Genomic DNA, 22168 nt, shown 5'->3' with positions numbered 1-22168 from the left:
GCTTTGGGACCCCGTGCGCCAGGGGGCTGGGCCGGCGACGCGGGCGTGCTCCGAGCCCCGCCCCGCCGTCCCCGCGGGCGCGCGCACGCACGCAGGCGCGGGGCCGCACGGCGCGGGCGCGCGCAGGGCCGGGCCGGCACGGCGGCGGGCGCGCGCGCGGCTCCGGGAGGCGGCGGCGGCGGCGGAAGCGGCGAGGGCGGCGGGCGTCCGGCTCTGAGGTGGTGGCGGCGGCGGTAGCGGCGGCGGCTCCGGACTGGGCTCGGCTGGGAGCGAGCGAGGGTCGGGGGCGCCGGGTCGAGCGCCGATCCCCCGGCTCGACCATCTGCCGGCCGTCCGGACGCCTGGGCCGCGGAGTTTGTGTCCCGGCTCGGACCCCGGCGCCCAGCCCGGAGCCGTAACCTTGAGGCGGCGGCGGCGGCGGCGGGGCCGGGCCGGGCCGGGCCGGGGGGCGGCGGCGGCGCTGGATCCGCGGCTGCCCGATCGTTGGCGGGAGATGTCGAACCCCGGGACGCGGAGGAACGGCTCCAGCATCAAGATCCGTCTGACAGGTACGGCCGGCAGGAGGCCCCCGCCGGCGCCCGCTCGCAGCCCGCACGGCCCCTCCAGCAGCCCCGGAATTTCCCGCAGGGCGCCTCGGGGAGGCGGCCCTCCCCCTTGCCGGCCGCCGTCCCGGGACCGGCTCGCCCCCCTCGGCGGGCGCCCCTCGCGACTCCCTCCCGGCCCCGCCCCCGCCTCCGGCCCCGCCCCCTCGCTTCTCGCCCCCACCCGCCCCCCGGCTTCCCTGCTTCCCCGCACGACCTGTCCCCTCGCGTCTCCCCTCCTGGCCTCCCTCGGTCTCACTCCCTCCATCCTTCTCCCCTCCTCGTCCCCCTACTTGGGCCTCTCGCTCGCCCCTCCCGGCCCCGCCCCCTCGCGTCTCCCCTCCTGGACCCCCTCCGTCCCCCCCATTCCATCCTCCACGCTCCCCTCTCCTCCATGCTCCTCCCCCCCTTGCCCCTCACTTTACCCTCCTGGACCCCTTCCGATCTCCCCTCATCCTCCTCACTCCCCCTCACTTCTCCCCTCCTGGACCTCTTCCGTCCCCCCCCCAGCCTCCTCGCTCCTCTCGCCCCCTTGCCGCTCGCTTCTCCCCTCCTGCCCCGCCCCTCAGCCCCTCCGTCCCCCTCGATTTCTTCCCTCCCCCCTCACCTGCCCCCTCTCTTTTTCCTTCTCGGTCCCGCCCCTCTCTTCTCGCCAGCTTTTCCCATCCTCTGGCGTTTCCCTGTCTTCCCCCGCCCCCACCTGCCCCCTGGCTTCTCCCTCCTGGCACCCCCCCCCTCACCTAGTTCTCCCCCTTCCCCCATCCGTGCTCCTCCTCTCCCCCCCGCCCCCCACTTGCCCCCTTGCTTCTCCCCTCCGCGCCCCGCCCCTTTCTCTTGAGCCCCGCCCCCTCACTGGTTTCCCCCCCGCATCCCGCCCCCCGTGCTCTACCTTGTCCCGCCCTCGCTTATCTCCCAGCCCCGCCCCCTTGCCTCTGTCTGGCGGCCTCCACCCTTTCCTTCAGCCTCTAATTCCTCAATCCAGTCTCGTAGCTTCTGCCGGTCCCGGTCCCCTCACTTCCCCTCTGGTCCAGACCTCTTCAGTCTGGGCCACTTCCTCTCTCTCTCAGGCCAGGCCACTATCTTCTCTTGACTCTGCTGCTTCAGTTCTTTGCGTTACCGTCACCCCTGTCCCACCCACCTCACCCCCGTCCCCGCCCCCGCAACACTCGCACGCACGCGCGCACACACGCACACTCTGGAGGCTTTGGCAGCTGCATTAGCGCAGGCTTTCTTGATTCACTCTCATTGAGTCTTCAATGAAATGCCCGTGTCTCCTAGGTGGCTCTGTAGTGCCACCTTCAAGGGTGAGCGCGAAGCTCTGTTCTCGGCCTGCGACGTGGTGGTTCTGGTGTGTGCCAGACGTGTCTGCCGGCCGTGTCCCTGGCTGGCGGGCTCCAGAGATCCTGGACCAATATGCACCCGCTTCTGTCTTTTCGTCGCTCTCCCCACTACTACTGTCCCGTCTCCCGGTTTAAATTCACACCTGAGGCTGGATTGTAGTGTTGCAAATACGGTTCTGCTGGGGGACTTTCCAAACGCAAATATTTCCAGCTCTGGAAAGGAAATATAAAGTTCAGGCTAATCCCTGTTAGGGGTTTTCCCCTGGATTTTTCTGTTCAGTGACTGGTCTGATGATGACTTCAGAGTCGGTCTGGCCAGATTCTTTAAAAAAGAGAATGAGCATTTGGGATGGCCCTCAATTATTGGTGAAATCCCTGAAAACAACAGAGAGTGATTTTTTTTAAACTAAAATTTCCTCTGAGAGTTCTTAGTTGTTGCATGATCCATTTTTTGTTTCAAGGAAAGGGAGGTAGTTTTTTTTGTAGAACCATGTCAGATCAGGTTATGATTAGATAACACAATCAAATCACAATGATTTGGACCCAAATCCAGACCCTGGTTTTGTCAATAGCAACTATGTCCCAGGGATTTTTGTCTCTGGAGAAATACAGTTCTTTATTCCAGGGCTGGTATGAAACTCTCACTGTGTAGATGCAGTGTATACATTGTTTTATGGTTACGTAAAAGCCACGTTTTTTACTTTGTAATACTTATAAAACTTTAATGACTGACATCTTTCATTTGGTTCTCATTTGCAGCATAATCTACAGTTGACGTGAGATTGGTTTCAGGTTTCTTGTTAAGAGCAGAAGTAACTGATTTTGTGAGTTACATAAAAGTGTGATTAATGTTTTAGAAGGACTAGGTTTTAATTACAACGTTTGTGTCAGGTGTATATTATTAATCAAGCCTAGTTAGCAGGTCTGGACCTGAGCTTTTTCCACCTGGAGTGGGGGTTGGTTCTTCCCAAATTATTTTCAGTTCCAGGAATTTATTATCTTTAGTTAGTTTTTGGCTGTGCTGGGTCCCAGTTGCCGTGCAGGCTTTTCTCTAGTTGTGACGGCGTGCTGGCTCCTCATTGCTATGGCTTCTCTTCTAGCCCAGGAGGAAGGGTTCTAGGGCACATGGGCTAGGGCCGCTGAGCCACCAGGGAAGCCAGTTTTCAGGAATTTAGATGCCACTGATGCAGAAATACTGCAAAGAGTTTTTGGACATGTTTGCTATTGAAGCATCAAGTTATGAATGTTCTTTCCAAAACAGTTTTTCCCTTTCCTCCTGCTGATGTTATTCCTGAGGGACTGAGGGATGATCTGAGGGACTTTGTGGTCCTTCCTGAAGAGAGGTTGAGAATTTAGTGTTGATTGTAGATGCACATGATGCCAGTAGTCTGATGAATGTTAATCTACCTGGAAACTACGTAAATTATGTGGAAACTTCGTAACTTACGTAGGAATGAGCCGGGGCAGTGGGAGGATAGGTTTCTGGCCCCATCTTTGAACTTGTCAAGGGGAGGTTAAAATCTCTTCTGGAAACTTGGGAAGCCATCTTTCCAAAGGTGTGTACTTTTGTTACCTGTTTCAGGATTTACTTCCCTGTGTGATATTTGAGAAAAGGGATTTTTTTTTTAGAATGAGGGTTATTCTAACCAGTCAGGGAATACCACACAGGGCACAGTAAATGAAAAGCATGAGCAAAAGCGCATTTAGAACTTTGGGGCCCACAGTTATATTTGGTGGTTGAGTAGAACTTTGGGTTTAGAATTAGAAAACTCGATTCGGGTAAGATCTACCATTAACTATGATATGGAGCAAATCATTTAACCTTTCTGGGTTCTCTGTTTCCTAATACATATAGTAAGATTTCAGTTCCATTATAGTTTTCTTTTCCTTCTTGAGGATATATCAGTTTGACTGCCTACTTGTTCCAAATTACTGTTTGCTTATACTTGCTTTTGTTAAATCTCAGTCCTGATATTCAGAATTTATGTTAAAACACAGCGCCTCTGTTTGATTTATGCCAAGCAGTACTTTTTTGTAACGGTTGCATTTTTGATTTCTGTCTCCCCTTTCTCTGGAGCCCTTTTTGTTTTTGAAAACTATTGTGTCGCAGGTTGGCCTGCGTTGGAAAGCAGGCCCAAACTAGTAGAAGAACGTTTGTTTTTATATTGAAAAGAATATGATTTTAATGAATGTCTTTGTGATATCTTAACAGCAAAATCATTCTTAAATGGTTTCAGTAGGCTTGGAGCATAATGTGTACCAGACTGAGTGATCTTGGTTGAAGAACTTTATTTTGGAGATAGTTTAGAGTCCTCTGACAAATCAAATACTTTGGAAACACTTTTTATCTTAAATTCAAGCAGAATTTGCAAGAACTTTGTTCTTACATGGTACACAAATGAATCCTCGATACGATATTTAGGCCACTTTGGTAAAAGAATGGAAATTTTGAGTTCTTAGGGTTCCACAGTGCTCTTCAAACAAATTCAGTTTTATTCTGCTGTTATCTTGTGAGTTAAAATGTGGTGTGTATGCGCTCAGTTGTGTCTGACTTTTTGTGAGCCCATGGACTGTAGGCCGCCAAGCTCCTCTGTCCATGAAATTTTCCAGGCACGAATACTGGAGTGGGTTGCCATTTCCTACTCCTGGGGATCTTCCCCACCCAGGGATTGAATTTGAATCTCCTGTGTCTCCTGCATTGGCAGGCAGAGTCTACCACTGCGCCACCTGGAAAGCCCAGTTAGTTAAAAAAACAAATGCCCAAACTTTTTTTTTTGGTGCTTTTATGTCTTGAAACACTCTCAGATCTCCTCGTGTTTTTATATCTTTCGGAGCGTGACTGTGTACTGGAAAGGGAGGAAGATTCTAATTCCAAGTAGAGAAGGGGAAAGAGACCTTCCTTGATAGCCTGTGGCTGTAGAAGCTGTTTTTAGAGTTGTAGCATGTGTAATGTAGGGCTGACTTTTTTGGTATCTTGGATGATTCAGCTTGGAGAAAAGCAGTTGTAGTCACTAGCTGTTAATAACCTTAATTGATCAACCACAGGTGACCTGAGTGATTCGAAATAGTTGTTTTTCTTAAAGATGGAAAAATCTGAAGACGTAGCCTGTGTCAGTTTGTACCAGCAAAGAACCTGACTTACGTAAGGCAGGCAGAACTCTTGTTTATCAGCCGAAACTGTGATGGGGGACTAAGTCGTCAGTATTTACCCTCCACCTGAGTTTACCTAACCGTGTTTCAGGTTCGTGAAGGTACAGTCCAAGCCCTTTTTTTAATTGAATTATCCAAGGATGAGTGGTGGGGTTAGATCAAATGCTTATTCAAAACTTAAACTGCAGTTACACTTTAAAAGCAATCACCTTCTGCCAAATACATGTTCTCGTATTGACTTTATTTTTGATTTGGTTATATCCATGCTGTGTTAAGAAAAATATTTTCCCTCAAATCCATTAAAAAAACAAAACTGTGACCACCTAAGTGATTTGAGAAATGAACCAGTCCATACGCCCTATTTCTTTCTGTATGTGATTGTAGTTGTGATTTATCAAACTACAATTTTTTACTTCAAGCCTGTTTCTTTGTCAGTTCAGAACTCCTATTTTTGGAACCATGAAAGCTGTGTCTGAACTTCAGTTTTTCTTTCTCTTCTCCAAATTTTCCTTTTCTGTGTTCGGTCACATTGGCTGGTTCTAATGTGGAACGTTGGGTGAGGGGGAGGTCCTGGGGACTGAGTCACTTGTGAAGGAGTATTTCCTAATGAATTTAAAAAAGAAACAAAGACTGACCCTTAATATTTCAACATCAGCTCACTGATCCAGTTCACTAGCCTGGCTATTTTGTAACATGCTTGTGGGCACTGGTTAAAAGTTAAAATAGCTGAATTGTGCATTTTCTTGAGTGCTAAGAGCAAAAAGGAAGTTCAAAAAACCTTCTGAGATGGATGAAATAATTGGGTGTTCATACCATGCTCTGATTTTCTGGGTGAGAAACCCTAACTTTTAGGATTCTGAAATCAATGTTTTGTTACTTAAGAACCATTTCAGAGGTTAAATGTCTTTAAACAAAGAGCATGTAAAAAATATGTGGGTTTGTTGTGGGTTTTTTTTTTTGGGGGGGGGGGTCACTGAATGACCTAAATGACTAGTTTGCTTGTTTTGTCAATGAATTTTATCAAGAAAATGCCCCTCACTTAAATTGTCTTGTTGTCAGCCACATCTAGCTGCCCGCAGTCCCTAAGGCCATTCTAGTTAAGAGCTGCCGAGCTCTCTCTCATGGAAAAAAAACAAAAAAAGCTCATAGCCTTGTGGATCAGGCATGTCTTCTTTTTAAAACGTTAGAATTCCTGTTGTGTCTATAGATGAAATTGAATCCATTTAGATACTTAAACTGAGGGAAATGTTGTTTCCATATTTCTAGATTAAAGGGGGAAAAAAAATCCTCTCATTGTTTTAAAACAAGGCTTAAATAATGTACAATCAGTGCGTCTGGTGATGGCCCCACTCTGTAATTCCAGCTGTGTTCACCTCCATTGCAGCTGAAAGGAATTCTAATTGGCTGAGGAATGTTGGCAGCATCGTGTATCACAGAACGCGGACCTGTTATGCTTGCTGCCGGGTGATGCATTTCAGATGTTTTAGGCTCCTGAGTCTAACTTGAAGGTTGCTTGCAGGGAGTCTGGAAGAGCATGTTGTGAAGTGGGGGTTGCAGAGAGCAGCCTGGTTTGCTTTCCTCGTGTTGTTGGGCTAAATTCTCTAAAGGCTTTGGTGCTTCCTTGTGGCTTAACTACCTGACTGGCGGTCAGAAGGTCTGACTTTTCTTTCTAACTCACAGAAGTGCCTTGGTGAAGAAAGGGGGTGGTGGAATTATCATCCATTTGTGACTCGGTTTTCCAGTCAGTAATGGAGGCACCTGCCTTTTTCTGTCAGGCGAGGACTTGATATGGATTCAATATTTGGATGAGTAGTTGTGAATTATTCCTAGATGAACTCAGTGTAAATACAAAGTCATAGATTCCTGTTATTTCTTTTTTTGTTTGTTTTTCCTGTTATTTCTTATGCTTAAATAATCATGTAAGTGCTCAAGCTAATAACGTACTGAAGGAAATTATGGAATCTACAGATAAACATGGAGAAATTACGCTCAAGAATGAATTGCTAAATTCTCTATGAATTCAGAAAATTCCTTAGAGAAATAGTATCATAAGCCAAGTGGTATCACAGCATTATTTTAAATTGTGAAACCTTGGAAGCATTCCCGTCAAAATCAGGACCAACGCAGGGATGCCCACTGTCACAGTTGTGTCAGCTAGAGAAAGACATCAGAAAGCAAGATCCCTATTTGCAGGTGATTATGATTTTATATCTTTGAAAGTGCAAAAGAATCAGCTGAAAAACAGTTACAAGCAAAACTTTAGTAGTTGGATAGAAAATTTTTCCATGGAAAATAAAATGGATAAAAATTGACAGGCTAGGAAAAACACTTGGTAATCTGTATGTTATGAAATTCTAGCTTGCTTAATATATAAAGAGCTTTCAAAATCAGTTAGAAAAAGGCCAATAACCTATTTGGCAAAGGATATGGACAATTTTCACAGAAAAGGATGAAAATGGGTTTCAAACATGTGAAAAAACACGCAGTCCTGTTCATGCCAAACAAAATTTACCGATTAAAACTAAGGGGAAAATGGTTTTTCATCTAGCAGATTGGCAGTGACCAGAGTTTAACAGTATGTCATGATGACAAAGGTGTGGACAAGCAGAAACTGTTTTACACTGTGTGTGGTTGAGAATATAAATTGGTACAATCGAGTAGGAAGGGCAGTATGATATCGGATAAGAAAAGTATATGGGGCTTCTCTGATGGTTCAGAGGTAAAGAATCCACTTGCGATGAAGGAGACTCAGGAGACGTGGGCTCGATCCCTCCTCCAGGGGGAGGGGGCTTGGCAACCCATCCAGTATTCTTGCCTGGAAAACCCCATGGACAGAGGAGTCTGGTGGGCTACAGTCCATGGGGTCCCAAAGAGTCGGATTCGACTGAAGTGACCGAGCACATGCAAGGATGTAGATACCCTTGTACCTGACAATTTTGCCCTTAGGAATTTTTCTTACAGATATTATATTCATACATTTATGTAAAGCCTATGTGCAAAATTGTTGCAGCATTGCTTAAAATTATAAAAGACTAGAAACAAATCTGTATTAATAGAGAACTAAATAAATTATGACATATCCCCAGGGATACATAGCTGTTTAAAAGAATAAGCTAGTGCTTTATATTCTGAGATGGAATATTTTCCAAGGTCTGTTATTGGAGGGGGGGGGCGGAAGCATGATTCAGAAGAGTGGAAATTTATGGCTTATGTGTATAGACATCACTGGAAGAGTTCTGTTGAAATATTGATTGTGATGACCTCTGGGGAGGCAAACTGGGACTTGAGGGTACAGATCAGAGCGGGAAAGAGAGACTTTGTTTCACTGTATTTCTTTTACTATTTCATCTCCTCCCCACCCAGTTCTTGTCCCTGCTTTGAGCATATATTGCTTTTCAACAATTAAAAATGGTAAAAACAAACAACAAAAGAATCTACAACTCTTTAGCAAAAATTTCTTAGAGCAACTAGTACATTAATTGCTAATAGTAATTATTTCAAACATAGGTGTTCTGGACATTCAAAGTAATTGTGCCAAATGCATTTTAAAGGGCTGAAGTAGCATCTAAGTGTATATATCCATGTCATGTGTATTTCACTACTAGAAAGATTCCTGGGTCCTAGAGAGTAAAATGCATTGCATACTTTGTAAGTCTGAATAGATTATTTTCCCCCCAGAGAATATGTTCATTCTGATACTGAGAACCCAAAAAACCCAAAAGCAAAAAAAAAAAAACAAACCAAGCAGAAGCTCAAAAGCCCTTGTTCTAGCATAATATTAAAAGCTATTCCAACCCAGATGATTCTTTGCAGATTCAGGAATCTAATCCTCCTTAGACCTACTTTTTTATGGATAGTCCTTTGAAAGACTGGAGTCTCGATTCTGAATAACAGTGCTGGTTTATATCTTTTATTTGGAATGTCATTTGGGGTTATCACTGACTGACCTATTTTTGTTTGTAAAATAACCTCCTCCCTGAAGTGGGGTAAAAATGCTAACTTGCATAAACCAGCTGTAATAATTGGGTAAATTTGATATTTTTCCCACATATTTCTAATCAATAAATTTATTTTGAACCTCTAAAAAGGCCTGCTTTTTAATGTTGTCGCTGCTGCTGCTAAGTCGCTTCAGTCGTGTCCGACTCTGTGCGATCCCATAGACGGCAGCCCATGAGGCTCCCCCGTCCCTGGGATTCTCCAGGCAAGAACACTGGAGTGGGTTGCCATTTCCTTCTCCAATGCATGAAACTGAAAAGTGAAAGTGAAGTCGCTCAGTCGTGTCCGACTCTTAGTGACCCCATGGACTGCGGCCCACCAGGCTCCTCCGTCCATGGGGTTTTCCAGGCAAGAGTGCTGGAGTGGGGTGCCATTGCCTTCTGGTACCCAAAAAAGAAATATTGATAGCTGACTCTGTAAATGTAGAAAAAGTCATCACCACATGTAATGTGTTGCTTTTTTGTTCTCTTAGAGCTTTAGGATAAAAATTTTAAGTTTTACCATATTGTATTTCTACATATATTACCTACAGATCATAGATTTGAGAATTGCTTGATGAGAGTTTGTCCATATAAATAATACTAATAGTGATAGCTTTATATCTGTACAGCGTCTCATAGTTTCCAGAGTTCTCATAAGCATTTCCTCACCGGAGGCAAGATGCAAGCCAGCCCCAAGAAGCTTTTTTTGATTTTTGTTTTTAATTGTGTTTTTGTTTCTAGGTTAAAAAAAAAGCTTGAAATTTGTTTTATTCTTTAAAAACACATTTAATGGGAGAGAAAAGATAGTTTCTTTCCTCCTAAATGGATAATCATTTCATGGGCTGATAGAAAAATTCTCAGAAGCAGCTATGATAGATGCGTTCCCTGGTGGCTTAGATGGTAAAGAATCTACCTGCAATGCAGGAGACCAAGGTTTGATCCCTGGGTCAGAAAGAGATCCCTTGAAGAAAGGAATGGCAGCCCCCTCCAGTATTCTTGCCTGGAGAATTCCATGGACATGAGTTGGCAGGAATGAGCAACTAACACACACGCATGCTTTGCAATAATCAATAGTCACGTGCAGGAGAAGGCCTGCATGTCTTCATGGGATGTTGGCTTAACTTAGGCTACACTGAGGATAATCTACACTCACAAAATTAGACAAGTTTTTTTGGGTGGAGATAAGGTAGCAGTTTTTTTCGAGGTTGGAAACATGACGTTCTTCTCCTCTACAACATGCCCAGTAGACTAAGCTTTTCTGATCCCCTTCCCAGGAAACCTTGCTCTCTACAGTCATTCCCACTTCACTGAATCTACCCAGTTGCCCAAACCAAAAAAAAAAAAAAGAAAAAATCAAAAAGAAAAACAAGCCTCGTTGTCGTTCTTCGTATGTAATTCAGCCTTAAGTCCTCATTTCTGTCAGCACATTTTGTCGGGAATGTGTCTTCTCTTCGTGTCCACTGACCCCATCCTGGTTCCAGCTGCCATCATCAGCTCTTGCTTGGACAGCTGCCGCTTGCCCTTTTGTATTTCAGTGTTACTTACAACCAGAACCATCCGGCTGCAGTGTTAGTTATTTCTCTCTTTCAGTGATGTTAAAGGATTCATGAAAAAAGTCCTCATGTGGGCAGATCCTCAAGTAGGGTGGAAAGAAACTGGCTCCATCCGTTCCTCCATCCAGCCACTCATTTCCCACTGCCCTGAGGGGGAGGCTAAGTGGAAACCGGGAAAGCTGCTTTCACTCCTGCAGCGCCTTCCCTCCGGCCTCTGTGCCCACTGCCTGCAGCTCCCGTTCCAGGGGCCTTGCAGAGGTGGCCAGCTGCCCTTGTCAGGGTGACATGGGGCTCCCCTCTGTCTGATGAGTTAGGGGTGGCCAGTGACAAGCTGAGTGGTGTCCAGTGGCGGAGCTGGAGAGCCTGTTGCCAACAGGAAGCCTTTGGCCTTGCTGTCCTGTTTACGTCGGTTGTCCCACTGAAGGTGGCTTGGCTCACAGTGGTGCTCACACATATCCGTTGGTTGAGGGAGCTAATGACCTTCTCACTGATCGTGTTCCATGGCTGCATGTGAGTAGGGCACTGGAGGACACCCCTCTTGGAGGTGGTGTTTGCCACTTCTTGTGGGCCACGGGGTGAGAGACTGGGGCTGGGAACTGGGCAGTCACAGCCTGTGGTTGGCTAGGCTTAGGATGTCTGTGGCCATATGACACCCCAGAGCTAATCTGCTCCTGGACTTTGGGCAGTTCCACAGGTTTGAACCAAAGCCTCAAATACTCTCAAGTCTAGAATTTGGCCTATCTTCGTAACCTTTGGTTTCCCGGTTATCTCCTCAGCTTCTCCCTCAGGGCTGTTGGAAAAAAAAGTAGTTGGATGAAAGTAGTCATTAATTTGTCCCTTGCCTAAGGGGTGCTTTGCAGTTACATCTTGAATGATGTTTCCTGTTTTCAGGCTGAGAATACCTAACAAGCATGTTTGAGGGTGTCCTGGGGGTCAGGATTCTTTTGCCCACCCCTACCCTGAAGTCTTATTTCCTGCCCAGGGTACCATTCCCCTCTCTTTATCCTGTTTCCTCTCTTCACACCTACTGGTCCCCTTGGATTGCAGTTTGAAGCAGAAAGGCCTTCTTTTAGCAAAGGCATATTTTTCTCCCTTTTCATTTTATCTCCTCCTGGAGCCTTAAAAAATCCTGTGAGTAGGAGTCAGAACCTTTCCTTGTCTTGAATCTTCCTGTTAAGTGCCTTCATGCTCCTTGTATTGTCATCTTGGCGGGCACATGAGGCCACAATCTGTTTTTTCTTAGAGAGTAAAGACAGTTAAAGGCTCAGGCTGAGATCCTAAGGTGTTCATTGAATTTTATCCTGTTTCCTTTCTTCAACCAATTTCACATTTTAACTTCTGTCTTGTATTTACAATACCACACTTCCTGATTCCAATTTTTTTATTAGTTTAAAAAAACAGAATGCTTTCAGATGGAAGTAACAGAAAACCTAGCTTAAATTGGCTCAATAGAAAGAATTTTGTTCCGTAAATTTACTGAAAAGTCCAAAAGTCATTCCAGCAGCATGGCAAGGACCTGGTTTTCCCATTTCTCAGTGTTGTGACCTCAGACCATTCTTGGCTGCCTCCACTTGTGTTCGAAAGGCAGGAGGTGGCCACCAGCAGCTCCCATGGCTGGTTGCGTCTAGCTTTAATCAGCAGAGATGTTAAGAGAGCACTTCCCGAACGGCTTCTTCCTGGAGTAGAAGTCCTGGAGCTGAATCTTCTTGTCTGATTGGCCTTTTTGGGTCCACGTGTCCATCTCTGAACTAGCCACTGGCTAGGATGATGGGGATTAGGGTCCATCTTGGAATCTAGTACTGGTATTAGTCTCCCAACATATACAACAGGGGCATTTGAGGGAACTGGAAACTAAATATGAGGAAGGCAGCCAACAAATAAGTAGATGATAGTATTTAAAGAACTTTTGAAGAAAAAAATATAGCCTCTGTACTAGTGTGAATTAAAAAATGTGTTCTTGTAAAAGTCCCAAACATTTTTGCCAAGTGTTAGGAATGGTAGTTTTTTATGTGAACTTACCCCAACAACCAACTCAATGGGCATGAATTTGAGCAAACTCCGAGAGATAGTAGAGGACAGGGGTCTAACGTGCTGCAGTCCGTGGAGTCCAAAGAGCTGGACATGACAGCAACTGAGCAGCAAGCACGCTAATAAATTTCATCGTTGATGTATACGTTGTTTTATTTGGGGCTGTTTCAACACTGATTTAAACAAAATTTAGCTACAGAGTAAAGGAATACATTCTTATATCATTCCTCTAGCAATAATAGAATTAAAAAACTTTTTAAAATATTTATTTGGCTGTAGTAGGTCTTGGTTGTAGCATGCAGGATTTTGGTTTCGGTATGCAAACTCTTACCAACCCTTCCTTTAAGTAAAGGCTATGAATTAATATCTGTTCTTGATATTTGGAACTCTATATTTTTACTTCTATATTCCTTAAAAAAAAAAAAAAGTGCTTAGAAGATGCTTGGCTGAGCCCTGAACTCATGCCCCAAGGAACAGTTGGCTCTCTCAGACCCCCAGCAGGCTCTTCCTCCGTGGAGTCAGTGGCAGGGGTGAAGGGTAGGATGAAGGGCTGAGCTGGAGCCAGCCTGTGCCTTTAGACAAGTGACCTCGTCTCTTAGTTTTCCCAGCTATAAAAATGGGGTAAATAATTGGAGCCACTTCAGAGTATCATGGGTATTAGATAAAATAATCCACATGCAATGTCTGGTATACAGTAAATGTTCAAGACTTGTTAGCTGATATTAACATTGTCATATTTCGGTGACTGAGTTGAAAGTCACACCATTGTTTTATGGACCAATAAAAAAGAAACATCAGTAATTACACTACAGGGTGATTCACTTGGCAATTGCAGAGATGTTAAAATATGAAGAACTGTGTCTTAGCATCAATGATACATGGTATTATGGCTGTCTCGGACTCTAAAGTCCTAGAAATTGTTTGCATACCCACAAATTAATGCCATCTGTCTTCAGTTTAAACATAACACGGTGGGATCTGCAGTTTCCTTTCCTTTGTGTTTTTGTCCTGAAGTTATATTGGATTTGGCCTCATGTGTCGCAATATTGGCAATTTCATAATTGCTAATTCATTGTGTACATTGAGTAGTGGATCCTGTAAGACCCATGAAAGGCTTGGCACACTTGGGTTCTTTGCGTTTCTTCACTGATCTAGAAAGAAACTTGAGAGACATTAAAGGAATTCATTAATATTAGTTGAATAAACCTATTTGGAGGCTCCCAGCAGGTTAAATGATAGTGCACATAACCTTTAAGAAAAGCACAAGTTGTTGGCAGAGAGCCCACTTAGGAAAGTGCCTTTGATACACCCAAACGCGTTCTGTTTGGAAAGCGTAGTATTGCCATTTGAATGAAATGCATGGCAGTTGATTTTCCCCTAAAATATAAATGCGGACAGTATATTGTAGAACTTGAGAGATAGTCACAGGCTATTTAAGTACTAACTTGGTATAGTAAAAAGTGGCTATGTAATGTGCTTAGCATAAATTTAGAAGGAAAACCCATAAGGATATCACATAACTCGATAGAGTGCTATTTCTCTTGGAAATTTTCTGGTATTTTGAGTGCTGAGAATGGAATAGTATAAGCCTGTTTTATTTTTTTTTAGGCCTGTTTTTGATATTGAAATTTAAATGATGATGAAAGAGTTTTGGGGACTTGACCTAACTGTTCGCTTACTGCGTTATTCATGGCTCCCTTCATCAGCTGAGTGTCAGCAGGATCCTGCTTCTGTTGGCAGCTGCGTGAGTGGAGCAGACGCGTTGTTGGGTCACAAGCCTGGAGGCAGGCCCCGGCACATCTGGCCCTGAAGTATTTAAGCGTTGTTTAGGGATGTTGATCATGATTTCGGCAAAGGCTATATCTCAGTGCAGGCCATATTTTAATGCATTCTGAAACACTTCTGGGGAGAACCCAGGAGACTTTGCTGGGTTTTTGGGTTTTTTTTTGAGATTTTGCATAAGATTAAGCTTAGCAGTGCCAGAAGTACACTTTTATTTTAGAAAAGGACATTTTCTTTAGAGAATAAATGATACTGAAGTTGAAGTAACAGGAAAAATTATTTCAAAGCGCAGACATTTGATCGACTTCAGTACTTTTCTCATCACCTACAATCGTAGTGATGTTTATATTTGGAACAGAGAGAAGTCAGTCCAAAATCTGTCAGCGAGGCTTTACAAAGGGATGTGATTATGTCAGTGTTACTCCAGGTGTTTAATTTCAGGCTGTATGAGTCAAGAACTTGGTGTTTCTTATATTAGAATAGATTGGACTTGATTTCAGAAAAAAACCCTCCAAACAACCTATTAATTTGAAGTGTATAAATCACAGCCTAAAATTTATTTTAGTTTAAAAATAGATTACACGTGTGTGTGATATAAAAGGGTACCCATTAAAAATGCGTTGTCCTCCTCCCTGTCCTTTGCCAACCAGCTTGCCTCCAGAGACGTTAGCTATTTTTCAAAATGTTTTACATATTTTAGAATTTTTTATTGGTTTTTAACGCTGTTTGTTTTAATGTGACATTAGAAATTCTGCTTATTTATTTGTACCTTTTTAATATTCTTCTCCATTATAGTTTATCACAGGACATCGGACATGTTTTCCTGTGCTACACACAGGAGCCGTGTTGTCCATCCTATATGTGATAGCTCGCAGCTGATAACCCCCTCCCTCTTGGCGCTCCCCAGTGTGTTCTCTGTTGGTGACTCTGTTTAAGCTGCAGGTTCATGGTGTCATGTTTCATATCCCACATATAAGGATGTCATATAGTATTTGTCTTTGACGTCCTTCACGTATATGGTAATCTCTAGGTCCGTCCGGGTCGCTCTGTCCCTTTTTATGGCTGAGCACTATTGCACTGTGCGTATGGATCGTGTCTTCATGCAGTCATCTGTCTATGGACATCTAGGTTGTTTCCACGCCTCGGCAGTTGTGAACAGCGCTCTTACAGACATCGGGATGCGTGTGTCTTTTTGAAGGATAGTTTTGTCCGGACATGCGCCCAGGGGCGGGTGGCCTGGCTGGATCATATGGTAGCTCTTGTTTGAGTTTTCTGAGGGCGCGTCATACTGTTTTCCACAGGGGCTATCCCAACCTACATTCCCACCGCCAGTGTAGGAGGCTTCCCTTTTCTCCACCGCCTCTCTCGAGCATTTGGTATTTGTAGGCTCTATAAGGACAGCCATTCTGCCTGGTGTGAGGTGGTACCTCATTGTAGTTTTGATTTGCGTTTCCAGAGAGGTAACTGTTTTTACCACGGTAATACTAGTTTCTCCCGTAGTATTTGCGCAGAGGTTTTCTGTCCCCTTTTCTCCGTTTCTCCCTCCTGTTAACACAGAGGATAGCCTACTCCATGCGCTCTTACTTCTTTCATGCCCCACCCCCCAGCACTCCAGAGCGGCCTCTGCAGTGGCGCAAACAGCTCAGTGACTGTCCTTGTGCCCTTCAGTTGGCTGGGACCGCGTGGTTGGTTCAGGCTGGTCAACCGTGAGGAGCAGTGATCTCGCCCACCCTGAGGCTGCTGCTATAAGCGCCTCCCACTGTGCCGTGGAGCACCCAGAACTGTGTACCACGTGGGAGAACCTCCATCAGCCTGGGTCCCTGAATGATTATGTGGAGCGGGGCGGGGGGGGGGGGTCCCCTTCTGCCCCAGCCCAAGCCCCAGACCCAGCCTGTGTTGGATAAACCAGCCACGTGCTTATTTCAAATTGTCTTACAAGTTGTAATTGGAGCCTCAGGGGGCTCCTCCAGTCTTGATGGTAGGCTGGTGTTTGTGTAGTGGGTTTTTTTTTTTAAAGGTGTTTGTTTTTTGGACACCAGGTCTCCTTTCATTTACAGTCAGGTGCTGTTTAAAATCCTTTTTCGTGCAAAAGAAGTCACCCCTAAGTGCATGGAAGGGCATTGCATGGTGTTGGGGGAGGCAGACTCGGTGGTGGAAGGCCCTGCCCTGTTTCCCTTCCCTTCACCCTGCCCCACATCACACAGGCTGGGGCTGGCAGCCTTCATTCCCAAAGTGTGGGATCTCTCCCCAGATACTCTAGAATGGGAGTCTGCCAAGTGCCGGCTTCCGAGCTTCCGTGTTGGGAAGTCATTCATTCGTGCGCCCCTTCTGTCCTATAGCCCTTTATACGCAACTTTGAGCAGTGGATCCAGGGCCATCCCTGTGTGCAGAGTGTGGGTTTTGGAGCACGGCTGACCTGGGCTTCAGTTCCAGCTGTGCTGCTCAGGAGCTGGGTGGCCTAGGTAATCATAACAAGGTATCTGGCAGTTATTGACTTTTTACTACTTGCCAGACAGACGCTGGGCTAAGCAGTTTCCCTGAGGTCTGTTTCCTCCTCTCAATAAACTTACCAGGGAAGTTCTAATCTTGTCCCCATCCTGGAGACCGTGGAGCGCAGTGGAGTCGGCAACCCAGTTTGACTACATACCAGTGACCTTGAGCAAATCGGATATTTCATCTTTAAGCAGCAGAAGGTACCCACCTCCTAAGGTTGATGCCAGAAATAGTACCCTCCTCCTAAGGCTGTTGCCAGGAATAAATGAAGTAACCAGACGCCAAGCAGCATATAGTAGGGGCTGCCTTGCCCACGACTTCACTGAGGACCTTGTGAATGGACTAACGTGGACTAGCGTGGACTAGCGTGGACTATGGTGGACTAGCGTGGACTAGCGTGGACTAACGTGGATTTCCTTTGTTACCTTTGCATCTTACTTTGTAAGTTGATGTCAGAGTTGTTTCTGAATCTGGTTCTTTTCCTTTTTGTCTCTGAATTAAAGCCTTCATTAAACGTCATTCTGTGAGGAACTCTCAGGTTCAACCGCCCTTCCCAGAGAGTGAGCATTTTAAGGGTTGTTATATGGAGAGGGAAGTGAGCCTGACACAGATGGGTAACAATACAAATAGGAACGAGAATATTTGTTCTCCCCAAATTTCCACCATCTCTTAACCAACCTCAGGTGTTTTTTTTTTTTTTTTTTTTGTATTAGCTATTTCCTACTTGGCCTATACCCCTATTGATTATTTACGAAAAATCAGATTTGACTGTGCCTTATTATCATACATGTATTACTGAAATGTTACTCTGTTGTTACGCTTCCACAGAAAAAATAAAACCTTGGTGACTTTCAGACGCTCTCACCTTCTTGGTGTAAGTTAGCCCTGTGCTGCCTTTCCGTTTGGTTTGGCCCCTGGGTCTCCCCACGGGCTCACCCAATGACTCGGCGGTAGAGAATCTGCCTGCAATGCAGGAGACGCAGGTTTGATCCCTGGGTTGGGAAGATCCCCTGGGTGAGGACATGTATTCTCTAGCATTCTCCACTCCAGTCTTTTTGCCTGGGCAATCCCATGGACAGAAGAGCCGGCTGGTTACAGTCCACGGGGTTGCAAAGAGTCAGACATGACTGAGCGACAGCCACATAGCCCACCATACCAGGCCTCCCAGCCACCACGCTGGGAAAGAGCTGGACAGTCTGTTCAGTGTAATGAAGCCGACTGTTGCTCTGAGCTGGAGTGTTCTGTGGCTCTATGTAATCTGTGAACTCAGGAACCAAGTCTAGGAGAGAATTTGCTAGTACAGATAATCGTGTGATTTGGGAGACGGTTTGAACATCGGCCAAACACAGTGTGAAACGTGGTCCAAAAGACACAAGAGAAAGGATGTGAAATGGTGATTGTGTAAAAAAGGTGGATGTGGAATGTCAGGGTGACTATCAGCCTTTTCAGTAGTGCAAGGACCAGGACATTTCAGAAATACTAAAAACAGGTCTTTCTAGTTGTTTTCATTTTGGCCTAACAATATCAAGCAGCTTCTGAGGTTACACGAGAAAAGAAACATGCCCAGTGGCACAGAGTGGAGACTTGGTTCACCTCACCTCCCACTCCTCTTCCCTCCCCCTTCTGCTCTCCCTTCCCCCAGGGAGTAGGTCTGTTGGGATCGCAGTTGACTGACCGATTTTGGCTGGGCTGGCGTGTGGGATCATTAGTTGTGGCAGGCAGTGTCCGACCGTTGGCGACCTTATTGGACTGTAGGGTCCAGGCTCCTCTGTCCATGTAATTTTCCAGGCAAGAATACTGGAGCGGATCGCCATTTTCTACTCCAGGGGATCTTCGCAACCCAGGGGTCAAACCCGCATCTCTCGTGTCTCCTGCTTTGGCAGGCGGATTCTTTACCACTGACATGCATGCGGCATCTTGAGCGCGGCATTCGGGATCTAGTTCTGTGACCAGGGATCGAACCTGGGCCCCCTGCGCTGGGCACTCAGAGTCCTAGTCACTGGGCCACTAGGGAATTTCCCCCCCCTTTTTTTTTTCCCTTGTGGAAGCTCTTTTGAACAATACTTTTCCCTTGACGTGTGAGGAGTTTTCCTTGGGTGTGGTGCCCCCCTCCACCATTTGTATAGTTTCCAGCTTGCTGTGATTTTTATCTCTCAGCAATGTTCCAGGAGGTTTTAGTGAAAATACAAAACTGCCAAACCGTCTATCAAACAGAGTTTGCAGAGAGACCTCCTGGGAAAGGACAGACTGAGTATTTTAAGTGGTCTACGATCCACAGCATTTCCTGGGTTGAGTGTTTATCGAGGCTGAGCTTTACTTCCAAACTAAGCTCGGGAAGAATCTGGGACTGTTTCCCAGCTGCTGGGGGGCAGGGAGAAGAAGAGACAAGGCTTCAGGAATGAGGAAACTCACTATTTGTCTCTTACACAGTCATCTGCTAAAATCTGTCTAGAGAAGGCTTGCAGAATAGAAGCAGTTTTGGAACATGAAGTTGGATGAGGCTGTTAAATGTTAATTTTAAAATTATATATAATATTTTAACTTTATTTTGGGACTGGAACATTGGCAAAGATTAGCTTTTAAATGGCTCACTCTTAAAGGTTAAAAAAATGCACAGAAAAGAGCATTATCTCTCTGTTGTTGTCAGTGTTTAGTTACTAAGTCACGTCCGACTCTTTGAGACCCCGTGGATTGTTGCCTGCCAGGTTCCTCTGTCCATGGGATTTCCCAGGCTAGAATACTGGAGTTGGGTGGCCATTTCCTTCTCCAGGGGATCTGCCCAACCCAGGGATCAAACCTACATCTCCTGCATTGCAGGCAGATTCTTTACTGCTGAGCCACCGAGGAAGCCCCTATCTCCCTGTTAATTGTTGTTGATCTCAAGTCATACCAGGTTTTTGTGTTTGTGTGTGGGGATTGTTTTCTTTTTTTGTGTGTCTCATTTTAGAGTTGAAGGTCTAAATCAACACATTTGGGAAGAGTAAGGTGTTGGGGAAATAGTACCCGTAAGAAAGTAGATGGTTTTTCCTTCCTGTCTGACTCAGTGTAGAGAACTCCTTTTCAGACAGTATGCTGATTTCAGTACCTTGATGCCAGATGATGTCATGACAGACATCCTGGTATACAGAGTAATTCCTTGCTCGAAAACCTGACTCCCTTAGTTCACTGTTTTCTTTCCCTGAAAGTTTTTGTAGTCACTCCTCCTTTATCGAGAATTAAGATGTTGGTGGGACCAGAAGAAAATTTCTTTGGGCTGAATCGTGCCAGCTTCACTTCCCTCAATGATGACACATTTATATGTACTTTTTAAAGTTGTTGATTTCGCCCCCACCCCCGCTGTGCTGGTGGGCATGTGGGTTCTCTAGCTGAAGAGGCTGGCATCCATGGTGAAAGACTTCAGTCTAAATTTAGCCGCTTTTCAGAGGTTTCATAGAATACTTCCTTAAATGAAGTCACAGGCTACAAAACCTCCTGCTGCATGGGGCTTCCAGGTTTGTTATTTTTTTCTGCTCCAAATGAAACCAGGAGGAAGGACAGACTCTTATTGCCAGCTGCTCCAGGAGGTTCTCTTGTTTTAGCCAGAACCAACTAGCAGCCTTTGTAATGAACTTGAAGATGAGGAGAGAAGATTTGGTGGTAAATGTGACAGAAATGGGAAACAGTCACGAGCCTGAGAGAGTGTGGGTGAGACAAACACTTTGACTCGGTCATATTGCCGGTTGTAGGTAGCCATGAATTTAAAAGACAGTTGCTCCTTGGAAGGAAAGCTGTGACAAACTGAGGCAGCATATTAAAAAGCAAAGACATCACTATGCTGACAAAGGTCTGTCTAGTCGAATCTATGGGCTTTTCCAGCAGTCATGTACAGATGTAAGAGTTGGACCATAAAGAAGCTGAAGAATTGATGCTTTTGAACTGTGGTGTTGGAGAAGACTCTTGAGAGCCCCTTGGACAGCAAGGAGATCCAACCAGTCAATCCTAAAGGAGATCAGTCCTGAATATTCATAGGAGGACAGATGCTGAAGATTCAATACTTTGGCCACCTGATGCAAAGACCTGACTTATTGGAAAAGACCCTGATGCTGGGAAAGGTTGAAGGCAAAAGAAGAAGGGGGTGGCAGAGGATGAGATGGTTAGATAGCATCACTAACTCAATGGACATGAATTTGAGCAAACTCTGGTGGCTCAGCGGTAAAGAATCTGCCTGCAACACAGGAGACTTGGGTTCGATCCCTGGGTTGGGAAGATTCCCTGGAGGAGGAAATGGCTACCCCACTCCAGTATTCTTGCCTGGAGAATCCCATGGACAGAGAAGCCTGGCAGGCTGTAGTCCATGGGATCACAAAGAGTTGGACATGACTTAGTGATTAAACCACAGCAACCGGGAGATAGTGGAGGACAGGGAAGACTGGGATGGTGCAGTCCATGGGGTTGCAGAGAGTCAGAGCTGACTTAGCAACCGAACACCAACAAAAGAGAGCAGCGGACACCGAAAGGACTTCTTTATTTTCCTGACACCTGTCAGTGTGCCCGACTCACTAGCCATGAATTAAAGCAGTATAGTTATTTTGGGCAGTTAGTGATACAGTTGGAAGATCTTCAGAGTCACGAGAAAGTGTTGAAAATAGGCCTTTGGACTATAATGGTGGTCATGGGTGTTCGTACAATCTCTGTCTTGTAGGATTACAGATGTTTTAAGTCAAGCTCCTTTTCAGTATGGGGAACACCCTTACCTGTTAGTGCCTGAAGGCCCCAGGCTGAGATCTTAACTGGGAGGAAAAAGGAGCCCAGGTTTCCTGCCCAAGGGGTCAGGGGTCCTAAGGATGGCTTGCTTGTTGTCACTGACTCAAATAGCCTTTCAGTTTCTTACGTAAGCATCGCATTGTTTATACAGTCTTCTAGTTGGGAAATGTGTAATTACGCTCTTAAAAAGTATTCCAATATCTGACATTGTTGTAGAATCTCATTCCCAGTGCTTTTCCATACCCAGTATGGATCCGCATACTTAACATACCTTCCCGTAAACATGTTTTCATTATATAAGCATCTCTTTATTTATTCTCTTGGAAAGGTTATATATATATTTTTTTTTTGACAGGGTCGGGGGAAGTAATGTACACATACATTTAGGTTGTTCAGGAGGGCTTATTTTGAAAAGGAAGTCTCTTTATACCTACCTGGCCATCAGATTCTCTTCCCCAGAGACAGTTTCTTACGAGTTTGTTGAAATGTTAGATAAAATGCTTGTGTGTATAGCCTTCCTT

At 45.4% G+C, this 22168-nt stretch overlaps 1 protein-coding gene across 1 annotated transcript in view; it reads left to right on the top strand.

Annotated features, from left to right (window-relative positions):
* The first annotated feature begins 493 nt into the window (after positions 1-493).
* The window catches only part of SMURF1 (SMAD specific E3 ubiquitin protein ligase 1), a 91753-nt gene continuing 70078 nt past the window's right edge, over positions 494-22168 (top strand). The window contains exon 1 of the mRNA XM_068967539.1: positions 494-548. Within this exon, the coding sequence (XP_068823640.1) occupies positions 494-548 (55 nt within the window). The remainder of the gene's footprint in view (positions 549-22168) is intronic.

This window comes from Capricornis sumatraensis, chromosome 3, assembly GCF_032405125.1.
Source record: "Capricornis sumatraensis isolate serow.1 chromosome 3, serow.2, whole genome shotgun sequence".
Taxonomy (NCBI): Eukaryota; Metazoa; Chordata; class Mammalia; order Artiodactyla; family Bovidae; genus Capricornis; species Capricornis sumatraensis.
Note: the sequence above shows the minus strand (reverse complement) of the source record. Positions and strands in the feature narration are given on the sequence as shown.